The sequence below is a fragment of the Rhineura floridana genome, chromosome 6, assembly GCF_030035675.1.
Source record: "Rhineura floridana isolate rRhiFlo1 chromosome 6, rRhiFlo1.hap2, whole genome shotgun sequence".
NCBI classification, from domain to species: domain Eukaryota; kingdom Metazoa; phylum Chordata; class Lepidosauria; order Squamata; family Rhineuridae; genus Rhineura; species Rhineura floridana.
The window spans coordinates 48602073-48616721 of NC_084485.1; the positions used below are offsets into that span (position 1 = coordinate 48602073).

Genomic DNA, 14649 nt, shown 5'->3' on the forward strand with positions numbered 1-14649 from the left:
TAGGGAAAGAAAAAATAGTGTTCAGCTGTTTGGCAAATTCACTGCATCCACATACAGAATTGGCTTCTGAAAGGACTGAAATCACCGGAAGAACTTTGCACTGTTTTCATATATTATTAATTCGGTGTTAATCCATGCCATATAACCTTACTTTCTCTGAGGCTGTCTTTTCATTATGATTTTGATAACTATCTAAACAGGTAGCCAGCCTGGTGCTTATTGTTGTTTTGCACTACAATTCCTATCATCCCTCAGCCAGCAAGGCCAATGGTGAGGGATGACGAGTATTGTAGTCCGAAACCTGGAAAGCACCACGTTGGTTTCCCCTGATTTACAAGATGATGTTCAGTACCCGCATATACAAGTGCAGGCTTTCTATAGTTAAAGGCTCACTCTCCTGACCTCCTTGGCCTCTCAGATTGATCCCCACACACGCTGTTGGATGCATCCAGGTAGCAGATGAACTCAGGGGAGAGAATGATGGAGCAGAAAGTCTGTGGATTCAAGACATTGTTGCCTCAAACTCCAACAGGGAGGGGACAGAGGTAGAGATCACAGTGCAAACCAGGAGTATCAAACAGAGAACTTGTGGTCCTATCAGGCTGTGTAGGCCCTCCAAATCTGGCTTACAGCATCCCTACCACACTCTACATGTTAGCTAGGCTGCTGCCCTTCTTGGGGGTCTTTTGTTGGGCTAACTCAACAATACCTGCTGCAGTATATGCCACAGTAGCAGCCACTGATGAGTTCTGATACCTGGATTTGGACAGATAGGAATGTGTATACCTGTGGCTTCTACGTCAAACCAAAGCATGTGTGTGCATCATACTTTTTGGTGATGAGTCACTCTCTATAAATGTTTAAGAACACAGTTTGACAAACCCCACAGTAACCATTTTTATTCACCCTTTCCCCCACAACGTTACTGTCTAATTAAGGCAGAACTGATTATTTGTTTTCAAAAATGATATTTTTCAAGTGAACAATTAGTGGGATGCTCCCTGGAACAACTGTTAGGTGGTGAAATTTGATCCTTCAGTCCATTTGAGATTTACATTCCTGCTGTACAAGTTCTAGTCTGGTACTGCAAACAAAAAATGGGGACACATTATGACCTGATGAAAAAAAAGGAGTTTGTGATTTGTTCTTTTTTTTTTAACATTCAGAGAAAAATACACTCACTTTTTCATCAAGCATGTCTGGATGTTCAGTGAGCCAGACACAGAGACACTGAAATGCTGCTACTATCATGGAGTGAAGATCTCTGGAGTGGAGAGGGGCTGGACGACTGCACTGGTACACAATGTAACAGCACACAGAGCTAATTGCTCTCTTCCTGTCAGAAGAATCAACGCCAACCTTCACCTGAAGGAAGCAGCAGGGACAGATGTTCAGCTAGAAACTTCTTTCAGAAGTCACACACAAAAGTTAGGTTTGCAGTTGATAACACCAAAATGAAGAAACAATGCAAGTCAATATTGTCTGAAGCCCATAAAACACAAATGAAAAATTAAATGATGGTACATAATAGAAGACACACACAGGAATTTTAATTTTTGGTGCCATTCTAGCTATCTACTTACCCATTTAGACTGAAAAACTCTGCTGTCTTTATGCTATTCAACTTAGATTATTTATCCAGGGCAATTTCCTTTCCAAGAGGAAAAAGAAAATCACAAACTATATAGGAGAGCTGGCTCCTCAGTGCAGAACAAGTTGTTTCTGGCAGATGTTCTGTGACTAAGGAGGAGGAAAAACCCTTTACAACAACCATCAGGCAGGAACTTCTGGCTGGGAAAGAGAGAACCTGAGCCTGAATCCCATAGCCTAAAAAAGACTGCCTGATGCTCACCTTTGCCAAACCAGAAAGAAGCTCTAGTGCAGCTAACGAGATGCTCATTTCCTGCCGCCACTGTGCATTGAGTCTTTGTGTTACCAGATGAATGCTGCGAATGAGGAGTCCGGCTGCTGTATCTGTATGAAGAGCTAGGATATAAACCCCAATACCACACACCAGAGGGAGGGAAAACAACTAAGCATTAGTAACAATCAGCAAGGCTAAAGCAGAAGCTAAAGCAGCCACAGTACACACAGAGAACAAAGTACACATGTATTTGGGAAGCAAAACACTCAACATTTCACACAGATTAGGTAACTGCTTAAAACTTCGAATATTAACAAGAGGTATGTAAATACTGATCTAAACAGTGGTTTGTTTCTTTGTTTTGCAGATACTGATAAAGAAATGTCTGGAAATTCCAACATTTATTATTAGGTCCACTAACAATATCCTGAAATTCAGACTATTAAACATGATTTAAATCGTTAAAGTTGTTTCCAATCAGAATTTTAAAACTATGCATCTCTAAGAACTGACAGTTCAGACACCATGATGAATCCTTCAAAAAAGTCCATTTAGAACTCTTTTAGACAACAGCACGGTGCTAGTAACTGTTTTCAGTTACTGATATTCATGTCCCTGCAAAGTTGGGAACACAAACATTTTCCATGCCTCAGGCTGATGTCCCCAGAACTTTGTTTTCCCTGTGTTAATCCAGCAAGTTTTGCCAGTTAAGCAACTGTTAAGAACTCTGTTTGGGAGGAGAGACACTTAAACATGGCAGAGGGAATTTCATACTTGATAATAAGGTATCTGTTGCTGTAAAATTCTGCTAGGAAATGGCATTGTACACAAGTTGATAACTCAGTCAGACCACTTGAGAAAACAAATTTGATATAATGTTTTGAACAGCATTTTATTTAAGTCCTACCTTAAATTTGTGACTCAAACATTTAGAGGGGGAAAAAAAGTCATTACTTTTCATTCAACTGTTCAAGACACGGTACTACATCATTTGAATTTTGCACTCAGGATGGAATTGTAATATCATGAGATCTGCAAGCTTTTCCCCACAGGGGATTAGGGCCAAAGGGATGAAAAATTAACCCTCAGTTTTGTTTTTAAGTGTAAACATTTTCTAAAAATTATTTTGACATTTTGAAAACATCATCTCTAGGCATTCAAAGAATTAAGCTTGGCTTTTAAATACAATAAAATAATAAAATTCTAGACTTTTCACTTTCCTAAATTGCCTGCTTGAAATTATTTAATTCCAAGTAGGCAGTTTAGAAAAATGGAAGGTCTGTTATTGGAAGAATAAGCTTTATCCTCAAAAACATGAAATAAAAAACTAGCATGACAACAAAAGTGAATTTTAACATTAACTTTGTTATGTGGTTATAGTTATAGATCTGGAGAGAAAAGTGGTTATAAAAATAATATTTATTAAATATATATTCACCGAGACCTGGTTCTGATGTAAAGCAAAGCAGCTTTGAGAGAGAAAACTCTAGAGCAGAAAGGAAAGTGCTTAATCCTGTTTCCATCTGCTCCAAATTGCTTCTCTGAAATGGCTAAAACCCAGTCTCAAGTAGCCTGTTTACCTGCAACAGTTTTAATGATTGCATTGGTGGTGTTATCATTTTATAGAGTTTTGATGTAATTTTTAAATAGTAAGTTGTTTTGAAAAAGCAGCATAAAAGTAACTTGAATAATAAAAGAATCACACGATGGACCCAGGAAGAGGATTTGCTCATGTTTACAAGCTAGTGTGTTGTAGTGATTAGAGTACCAGCATAGGACCAGTAAGGTCCAGGTTCAAATTACCATCATCTATTAAGCTCATTTGCCAAATAAGTCTTGTATTTGTTTATTTTTATACTTTTTGCTAAGTATTTTTTTAGTTTTAAATGCTATGTAACCTGATATCCATAATCAATGTTACCTTTAAATTAGAATCCTGTACCTTGTATTGTTTCCCATCCAGGTACTCACATAACTGTTTTAGGCTGCAATCCAATACACACTCGCCTGGGAATAAGTCCCACTGAAGCCAACAGAGTTTACTTCTGAGTAGACATATACTGGATTGCAGCCTTAGTTGATGTGTACCAGCCTTTCCCAATCTGGTGCCCTCCAGGTGTTTTAGATTCCAACTCCCATGAAAGCCTTACCAGCTTACATAAAGCATTGCTCCAACAAAGACATGGCATGGGAAACTATCTTTGAAAAGTCTACCTTAACCCTTCAGCTGTCTGTGCCACAGTAATCTACCTGGTTCTTTATCTGAGCATTTAGTTTTTATTCTGTTGACATGTAGTGACTCAGGTAAGCTGTTTAAATAATTAAGTAGATGGAACAGGTTGCTGCTCTTAAGAAATCTGGCACCCTCAGGGAGGTTCCTGCCAAGCAAAAGGATGGGGAATCTTCAGTGTAAAGGAAGTAAGTCTGACTGTCTGATGAATTTGTTTTATTTTTAAACTTTGAATATATGCTCCTATTGTGTCTTCTGAAAATATGGTTGTTTGGGGTCTCTGGCTTTCATCCCCCTGGGTTGTCCCAACCCTCACTTTATTGAGCTCTTTGGTTTAACAAACTGAGAAATCTGTAAGTGGCAGTCTCTGTGAACCACAGACACATACATGACAAACCATAAAACAATAGCATCTCAAAGCAAACTGGGTAAGCATGGGAAATTGAAGCATTTCTAGCCAAAATGGGCATTCCACATTAAACTGAATTGCTGCAGAAAGACACGTAAAACTGCTGCATATGAAGCAAACATACGCTGCTCTGCCACTCCTTAAGTAAATTTTTTTTAAAAATCAAATATTGCTGCAGGATGCTGCTCTTTAATACATTGCACCACATAGAATACAGGCACATCTTCAGGTACATCTGATTAAAGCGGCTGGCAAGATGACAAACATTTTGGAAATCCTAGATTTCTCCAAACAGCACTACAACAGGGCATGCATTTAGCCGATGCTCTGTAATTAGCCTTCATAAAATGCAATCATACAAAGTATATGAAACTGAGGACAATGGGGAACTGGGACATCACACACTATATTAAGAATTTCCTTCCCCCCAGTTGCAATGGTGTCAGAATGCTCCAACACTGGAGCTGCTGAGGAATTCAGATATCAGAAACGAAACTATATCCTATGCTATCAGGCAGCATCTTGAAGGGGCTTTTAGCCTAAGGGTAAAGCAAATTGGTAGCAATACCTGGGGTTCAGGAGGGGGAACAGAAAAGCTAGTACTCTCTCTGCGATCTCCCCCACTATCCATGACTCTCCCCCACAAATCCATCATTGTGGTGATTTTGCCAGTTCATAATAAAAAAGGAAAGCATTTAGTCCCCTTTTTCCCTTGCCATTTATATTAAGGATTACAAACTGTCTAAAGTCTTTCAACTGAAAATCTCAATAGCAAAAAAGAAATTCATTTAAAATATTTATTTATTGCTTGCATTTCTATACCGCCCCATAGCAGAAGCTCTCTGGGCGGTTTACAACAATTACGAACATTAAAAACAAGTATACTAATTTAAACCATTAAAACCCATAAAAATCAATAAGCAAGTTAAAAACACATGTTATTCAAATGCTGTTAATATACCTGGAAGAACAGGATTTGCAAACTTAAGACATCTATGTAAATATATAAGAAATCCAATTCCTTACCATAATCCCTTAAGAGAGCCTGTGCTGGTCTCTCACTGTCAGGAGTAGTGGGTTCTGTGCTTCCTCCACTTGTGGTGCTAATGCCACTGTTAGTGCGACTGTGACTTTTCAAGGCAGTGTTCTCACCACCATTCTGAAAAGTTTGAAAACAGGCTGATGAAGGGCTGAAGGCAAGGTTGATTATCCTCCCACAACTGAGTCAGACATCCTTCATACTCAGCCAAAGGGATATCTTGCACTAACCCACCAAGTCATCTGGCACTCTTTTGCAAAATACAGAAAATAAAAAAAAACTCTTACTGTCTCCATCTGGCAGCCAATGGCTTCTAGAAGTGCTGAATCTTGCACAATGTTCAACATTGCACCTGTGGAGTTAAAAATGAAAAGATGTTATATTAAAAATATGCACAATAAAAATGACATTGTAAACAAAATGTTATATCAATAAATCCAATGGCATTTACACATATTTTGCTATTCTTCCTTAGATTTTTGTGTGAATTACCTTGCATTTTGGGAAAATCCAAGCTCATGTTTTGGAACTTTTTTGCCTGCCACCATCCCAATGCTACAATAATCCAAATAATTTCCTGAACTCAGAATTATGAAGTTTGCGAAGTTGTTTTCCAAACTGCCAAGATAAAATTCTTCCAAGACTACATAATACCCTTCTACACATAACTTTTGATTGTTTCTTCTGTTTCACATAACAATGGTTCTTATAATGACAAAATGGTTATAATTATTATGAAAATGCTTTCACTAAATTATTCTTGGGAGAACCATGAAGCTTAAATAAAGGAACAGAGAAAGACAGTTTCACTTTAAACAAAAGGGAAAATGATCCTAGGAATTAGATGATCCAGAAGAGCTAATCTAGCACTACTATCTGCTATCAGATTCAAAGCTTGTTGAACTCTCTCAGTCTGGATTCTTCTTCTCTAAGGGAAAGAAGCCACTAGGCTGCCACTCTATTCATCCGAACATTTTCTTCTCTGCTTCCTGGCTACTTGTTACATCCTGTACCTGCCTCTTGGTCAGTTCCATGGCTTGTGCCACCATGATGTATTCTGTTGTTACCTTCAACCATGGAAGGATTGGTTGGCTTCAGTTTTCTCTCACCTACTGCCCCTGGAACCTGACAGCACTCAGGTCCTGCTTGAAGGCTACTGTGAACCATAAGTCACCAAGTGAAAGCACATTTTCAAATGCACATCCCACAGATCAAATAGAAAAATCAACCTAGTATCATCTGTGTGTTGTTGGGATCCGTTTCGGTCTGCAGGGCTCCTATTAGTATATTCACAAGCCTCAGCTTCAAGGAAAGGAATGTTACTGGTTTATCATAGGATGAACTGTCATCATTGCTGAATTTTCCTTCCAGAACAACCTGAAAAATAAATTGCTTTTATAATCTGCTGCCATATATATGAATTAGCAACTAGTAATACTAGCATGTATTCTCAGTGCCCTTTTATGAATTTAACAAACATCTGACCTACTTTAGTGCCATCTCATTTTTCAAATATATTCCCCCTCCCCCAAAAACAGAAAACGAGAAGCTTGTCACAGAAAGAGTGCTAAATGGAACTGTTAAATAGATTGCAAAATTGGCCTTGAGGAAGCTCCAGCAAAATGAAACCAGCAAATCAATGAAGTGTAAACAAAGTTTTCTCACTCAACATAAAATGAGCAAATCTGATTGATGCCAAACATATGGATTTGAGGCTCTAAAAAGCTGCACTTACAAACCCAGCGTTTATTTCAATGTTACTGCCAGTCATAAATCTCTGTACGATATTCTCTAAGAGAAATGACAGTGTGATAGGTATTTTTCCAAAGCCTGGAATGTTCCTTCATGAACCAATGTTCACTGGAACAAGAACTCTTATGCCACTGTTCTTCAACTTTGGGTCCCCAGATGTTGTTAGATTACAACTCCCATCATCCTTGGCCATTGGCTAAGCTGACTGGGATTGACGGGAATTGTAGTCCAACAACACTGCCACCCTGGGCTCCTGCTGGGAGGAAGGGCGGGATATAAATCAAATAATAAATAAATAAATAAATAAATCTAGGGATCCAAGGCTGAAGAACACTGTCTTATGCTAAGACCACAAATAATAATCCTTTCTGTGAATTTCCTTCTTTTTTTCTAACAGAAGTGCATTTTTATTTGTAAAAAAAACAACATCATTGCAGAAGTACTGCTAACTTGAAAGTACAACACACCTTAAGTTCAAAACTGTACAAAATGTCACTGAAAAACTAATTGATTACCTCTGATTTTATTGTTCCAAAATGATGGGGAAGAGGCAACAAAGAGAGTAAGATATTGATAGAGGCTCTTCTTAACTCTGTGGGATTCACATAAGTTTTAAATTTTGAGAGTTCCCTGAAAATAAAAACCATATTTTAAAAAGAATTACAATCAACAATCTCTGTTTCAAAGTAAGAACAACCTTATTTTACAGGACAGCAGCTTCTGTGCAAAACTTCACTTGTGAAGTAAACAGTCAATGTGTGTGTCAGGATCCTCTGATGGGTCTGGTAGCACTGGCTTTGCATGAGAGCCCAGTGCACTCACTTAAGAGTAAGAATTTGTAGGTAGAAAGCAACACAGGAGATTGCAACGCTTGCAGTCCTTATGCCTAAAGCCAAAAAGCAAGGTCTGCAGCTTTGTATTAAAACAGTTAATAATTCCACTCTGCATTAATTTCAAAGCCTTAAACTGTTACATGGGTGAGCTGCATATGATCTGTTGAAGCACTTGTATGGCTTCATGTTAATTTGATTGCCAAGACCACTAGTCTATTTCTTAAAAATATGAAAGTTCACAGCATGGTCAAAGAAGCAAAAGAAAAAGGGGCACATAAAAGCAAACCTACATTAGACAATTTCTTAAGGCCATATACACAGGCTTTTTCACAGACAAGAAGGATCAACAAAAAATAAAAAATATATATAATTACCTGTCAGGTAAAATAGTTTCAAGGGCTGAAATAAAGTAAGGAACTAAGACATCAATCCCTTTCAGGTCACAGGAGAACAGTGCAGGAGAGTTTAGAATAACACTAGCCAGAACTGGGTGGCAAACGGAATCTGCTATCTGCAAACCCTGAATTAAAAGCATGTAAAATCTGGCAGAGAAAGACAGGTTTAATGAGTTGTAAGAAAGAAACATTTGTAATCCAATGCTATTGGGACTAGGTCACAAGCAAAATGCAACTTCAGCACTTTCAGTCAAATAAAATATCTAAAGTATCTGATAAACAAGAAGCCACAGGCTGAAGAGCATGATCACTTTCAATCCTGTGGACATTTTGATTACCTACGCTGTACCAAAATGTCAATCAGTGCCCAGGGACACCATGGGAATCTCTCTGAGAGCATTTTAAAGTAGTTTTAAAAATCTTCAAATATCAAAGAACTTGTTCTATTTAGGCAGCTAGTTTAAGATAGAACATAAGCATGGTTGAAGGGGCAACCCACAAACTATATTAACCTACTGTTGATTCACTACTGTTAAAATCTAAGCAGATATATACCACATTAATTGCCAGCACACTAGCTGAAGTAGTTTATGGATCAGTAATAGGGAAGAACAATTGAAAATATACTATTCATTTGTTTGCCGCCCTGGGCTCCTTTTGGGATGAAGGGTGGAACAGAAATTTAATAAATAATAAATATTAATCTCTGCATGAAAAAATTTAAGTGAAAAATTGTAGAAAAGTTTAATCTGGGGGTTGATGGTGCCTAGCAAGAACATACTGTATGTTCCTCCCTGTTAAGCTTCTCTTGATTAGCAAAAGGCAAAATTACATGCTACAAACAATCCAGAGATGTTACAAAAAGTGGCATCGCTGTGTAGTTTTCCTTCTCTTCCCCAAATCATGTAGTAACACTCATCAATGTCATGTTGTCACATTACTTGTTCCCTCACCTACAACAGCCAATAAGAACATAAAGAGCAGCTTTGCTCAATTAGACCAAAGGCCTATCTACTCCAGCATCCTGTGTCCCACAATATCCAGTCAGATGCCTATGGGAAGACAACAAGCAGGACGGGAGCAGAATAACCCTCTCCCACTGTTGTTTCCCAGTGAGTGGTATTTAGAGGTAGGGATGTGCTAGAATTCCACCCAATTCAGATTTGGTACCTAATTTTCCATTAATTCACTTATTTGCTATTGTTGTGGATCCATTTTTTTATGTACTGAGTTTCCACTGCTATTTTCAGAAACATTTTTTTAAAAAAGCATCTAAAATATTGATATTAATATTTATATCAATATTTCCTTCAATTTATTGATATTTCCTTTCAAAACAGGTATTAATATCAATATTTTTCTGATGGGAAAAAAGGTTATTAGTAAAAGCAGCGGCTTGTGGACAAACAATGAACTCAAATCTATACCAGCCTGTTATATTGAGGGAAAGCTATTGAAGCAGCACCAGCCAACGGATCCCATTTCTATTCAGAAGCATGGTCCTCTGATCCTAGATAGTATACTGCCATCAAGACTAGCTTTATCCTCCATGAATTTGGCCAATTACCTCTGAAAGCTGTCCAAATTGGTGGCTCTATACATAATTTTATGTGTGCCTATAATGTCATCACCTTTAGACTGTGGAGTCTAAAGTAAAAAGTCCCAAACATTATAACTTTCCTCACAGGGAAGTTGCTCCAGCCCTCTGATCATTTTGGTTGCCCTTTTCTGCACCTTTTCTAATTCTACAACATCCTTTTTGAAATGCAGTAACCAAAATTGTCCACAGTCTTCCAAGTAATGCAGAACAGGGGAAAATGCACAATATGCCATCACAACATGTTGCTGCAAGTTACAGAATAGGAGAGAGGTCAATACAAAGGTTTTGTTTTTAGTAGCACCCCCATGTCACTCATAATATATTTCTGCTTAACATTTTCACATTTCAAATAAAGAATGTCAAATATATTGCCTGTTTTTAGTTGAACATCCTCTCCAAGTGACAGCAAAATAAACCTGGCCTTCTGTATTTAAATGCATACATATGAGGAGCCATTCTATAACCACTCTCTTCAACTGTCTAATACAGCTATTGAAACATAATGACAAAGGTGTTGCTATTTGCCCCATATTCCTTATACTAAAAGTTTTCAAGTATAAGTTCTACACTGGGCAGAGAAAAAGCATATTGTGGGAGAAATACTACGATATATTTTCGTTACCTAGAAAAATGGGAAACAGTTAAGGAACCTCTTCTACTTGTCCCCTTTGACTGCTTGCTCTATATCTAAATAGCAAAGATAGTAACTTATTCTACAAACCTGGACTGGTCAAATTTGTTTTATTCATTCAACTCTAAACTGAGGTTGCATCCAACTTTAATAATACTCAGAGTAGACCCATTAATTTCAATGTGTATGACTAACTTAGGTTCATGAATTTCAATGATTCTATTCTGAGCAGAACTTAGATGGATACAACCCTTAACATTTGGGCACAAAAGAACTTCCAGAAATTGTGTAGCCCCTTCTTGCTCAACACAGATCAACAGCAGATTCTAGCTCTACTCTGATGTGTTTAACCCATATGCAAGCAAGGTCATACCAGCTAGCCCTGACTCCGACATCATGCACTCCAGCTAATCACACCCACTGGTGTCTACAAGTACCACACAAACTTCTGGAAGGAGAGACCTTTCAAAGGCCCTCTCCCTGCAGGTGTTCATCTTGTACACACGAATTCTAGGAGCTGGGGCTAGCTGGTGTATAGTATGTTAGGGGCAGAGCTCATGATGAGCAGGCATCATGCATTGATAGAATACACAAGAAGTCTGTATGAACAAAGCTTCTGACAAGATAATTTTAAAATTAAATAATTACCGGGATAAGTAGGCTGGCAGTATATCCTCCCCAGTCTTTTTGCTACAAAATATCCTACAAAGTGTTCCACACGCCTCTGCTCTGCCAGATTCATAGTTGTCCGAAAACTCGCCTGCATCAAACATGGGATTGGATGCCATAGCATCTGTAGACATTTGTGATCCTTTCCGGCGAAGCTCCACACTAGCTTGTGTTGCTATAGCTAAAACAAAATGAAAAGCACAGAGTTTCATTACATTTGTCAACATACTCAATAGGCTCATGGGATCTGGGACACAAAGATCAAGTCCAATGTAGTCATCATAAAAGCCACTAGTTCATTGCATTTGAATTGCTGCCTCTGTTTATAAAGCATTTAGGGATCATTTGACTACTTCTGTAAGAAGTGAGAAATTATATCCCTTTTTAACTCCACACACAAGTATACAATCTCTTCCCACATTATTCTATATGCTGCATAATCCATGCTGCCAAGCACAGAAGCCTTGGTTCCATTCACATTCCCAGCGACATGCATTAACAAGGAGATCCCTCAACAGAGTCTGTAAAATGTTTTTCAAGTCTATCATTCATTTTCCTAGCTCTCTCTCCCTATATCCTTTCCCATCTCAAAAACTGGTTCTGTCCTTTCAATACAGAAGTTTGTTTTAATTCCCCAGTGATCTCCCTGCACCTTTTGACACCATCATGAATCTGCTCTAGTACCACTTGCGCTGCCCAAGCTAGGACACAGGCAGATGCCAGATGACAATGAAAACTGTCTTGGGGAAGGAGTATATCGGGTGGTTGACTTCTGAACCTTTCCTCTCACACTGCTAAAAAAACGTCCTAAAAGGAATCATAACTAATAAGCAGGAAGTCATATTCAGGAGGATGGGTCAGGATACAGAAACCTGCAGACAAATGCCCGAGCCCTCCACACTCATACGAAGATGCCCCCTTTTTGTCTGCAAATCCTTGTGCTTTATCGGAAGCTGCTCCACAGCCCTTCCATCTTCTGGAGTTGTGAGAAGCACAAGGAGTGATGGTGGGAAGGTGGAACCTCAGAAGCTGAGAGCAAGGATGGAAGATCCTACACACATGTGGAAGCTTGGCCTGCATCTCTTTGGTGCCATGGATTAAGGAAAAGATCCAATCAATTTATTTTAAAATACATCAGGAAGCTGTATAGGGTTGGCTGTTCTCACTTTCCTTACCCATATTTTCCTTAGCAGCAGTCTAGTTTCATATATTTATAATCCTATATTGTCACTGATGCCCTATACAAAAAAATACAACTGTTCCATTGCTTCTGATTATCAGCCAGGTAAGAGGAAGTGGGAAATAAGAATGCCATTTTCCTAGAGGTTTACATGATAATCTGAAAGCAAGAACAGTTATGCGCTTTGAGATTTCTAGAAAGGTAAACTATAAAATCGGATGGATGTTCGTAAGAATCTATTTTCACCAATACTGTACTAAAAAAACTAAGTTAAATCGAGCCTACAATTAGGGGAACTCCTGACACAACACAGTAAGGTCTTTTACACCTGAACCTAAGCATGTTTACTCAAAATAAAGTCTCACTGAATTCAAAGCAGACTTGCCCCCAAGTAAGCGTGCATAGGATTGCAACCTAAGTCAGCTACAGTCTTACAAACAGAAGCTCTGCTCAGGTTTTGGATGTTCACTACAAATTTGATGGATTGACAATTTAGAAGCACATCAAGGTCAGATGTATTGGTTTTTAAAATTTTCTTCACTGATCGTCATTTTTTAAACAGTAGAAGCAACTAAACCCAAATCTTTATGTGTCTTCCCATGAGCCATTTTTGTCCTGAATAAGCTATCCAGCAAAATATTATAATTAGGGAAAAAACTACATGCAAAATGCATACAAATCAAAATACTAGTTCTTTATAAAATAAGCTTTAAGAAAAAAACACGGTTAGTGCAAAGTCCTTAAATTCATGACATGATCACAGACTAGAGTACAGAAAATGATGGGACTGATTCAGGCAGATTAATTTGCTTTTGCCAACAATCTTCCCCATTTAAAAAGCCACACACAGATATTTGTCTTTCCCATGTAAAGAGCAAAAGCTACAAGGTGGGGATGATACAAATAAAAAAATTGGATTATGGAAAAAAGAAAAAAACATGACTGCAATTAAAAGAAGCTACTAGTTCCTACTTACAAGATTTATAAGAAAGAAGAATTTGGATAAAAGATGCTGCAAGATAATAGAAATAAAATGGAAACAAATCAAAGGAGAGCAGTAGTTATAAAATACTTTAAAGATGGTGAAACTTTAACAACAAGTTAAGCAGCTTTTTTAGGTTTTTGAAAAACAGATTCAAAGCTTATGATCTAGCAGGCTTGTTAAATACATAGGAAATTGGCATTAGGGTCCAAAATTATGATTTCATGCAGAACAATGAACAAAAGTTAGAAAAAATATACTGCCATAGGGTTAGGTTTGTATATTGATGTACATTCAAATATTCATAGTGGAAATATTGCTCCTTCACAATTCAGGCAGTATTTTGCTTTATTGCATATACCAACAGCTGAAAATCTGCACTAGAAGGAAGGGGTAAAAGATAAAAAATTACTAACAACTATCTCACCACTGTCCACTTATTCCACATTATTTCTCTGCAATTTCCATACAGGAAAATCTTCAAGATTGTCCAAGCCCTTTCCTTTCAGTCAAAGAAAGTGTAGGGTAGAATTTAACTCAAGGTTATCCTCACTTTGTAGAAAAGTGAAAGCTGGAAGAACGAAAAGCTTAGAAATGAGTAGACTGAAAAGATGAGTTGGACAGAGACCCATTTGAAAGTAAAAAGATAGTCATCTTGGCTTCAGAGAGGACACACTGGAAGATTTTTTGCATTATACAGTCAAATGTTTCACCAACCATGAAAAATAGGGATTTGTGGGAGTGGGCAGGTGTTGAGGTGTATCCAGTGCTACATCTATTCAGAAATCAACTGCAGTAGAACACAACAGAACATTCTTCCCTCTCCTCCCCCTGCACACACCCCTAAATCAGTTCTGGGGTTCCCCAACCCTCTGAAGCAGATTTGCGGAGAGTGCAGGGTACATGCAGAGGAGGAAAGGGGAGAAGTTCCAAGGAGCAAGCGTAAATCTTTGTGCTAATGGAGTGCATTGGATACTGCCCATTAACTTCAATGGGTCTACTCTGAGTAGACCTTAGTTGGATATAATACATTGCTTGTTTTAAATAAATCCCAAAGAGCTGTTT

The 14649-nt window shown here is 38.1% G+C and overlaps 1 protein-coding gene across 5 annotated transcripts in view; it reads right to left on the bottom strand.

The window, feature by feature from the left end:
• Window positions 1-14649, bottom strand: part of RALGAPB (Ral GTPase activating protein non-catalytic subunit beta) — an 86009-nt gene that overhangs the window by 19381 nt on the left and 51979 nt on the right. For 3 of the 5 annotated variants that reach the window (XM_061631719.1, XM_061631716.1, XM_061631717.1), the window contains 8 exons: window positions 11402-11603; window positions 8502-8669; window positions 7810-7924; window positions 6772-6919; window positions 5830-5894; window positions 5530-5662; window positions 1853-1986; window positions 1183-1365 (listed from right to left, as the gene is read on the bottom strand). In XM_061631719.1, coding sequence (XP_061487703.1) covers window positions 1183-1365; window positions 1853-1986; window positions 5530-5662; window positions 5830-5894; window positions 6772-6919; window positions 7810-7924; window positions 8502-8669; window positions 11402-11603 — 1148 coding nt within the window. The remainder of the gene's footprint in view (window positions 1-1182; window positions 1366-1852; window positions 1987-5529; window positions 5663-5829; window positions 5895-6771; window positions 6920-7809; window positions 7925-8501; window positions 8670-11401; window positions 11604-14649) is intronic. The other 2 variants (XM_061631720.1, XM_061631718.1) reach the window with 1 other exon arrangement.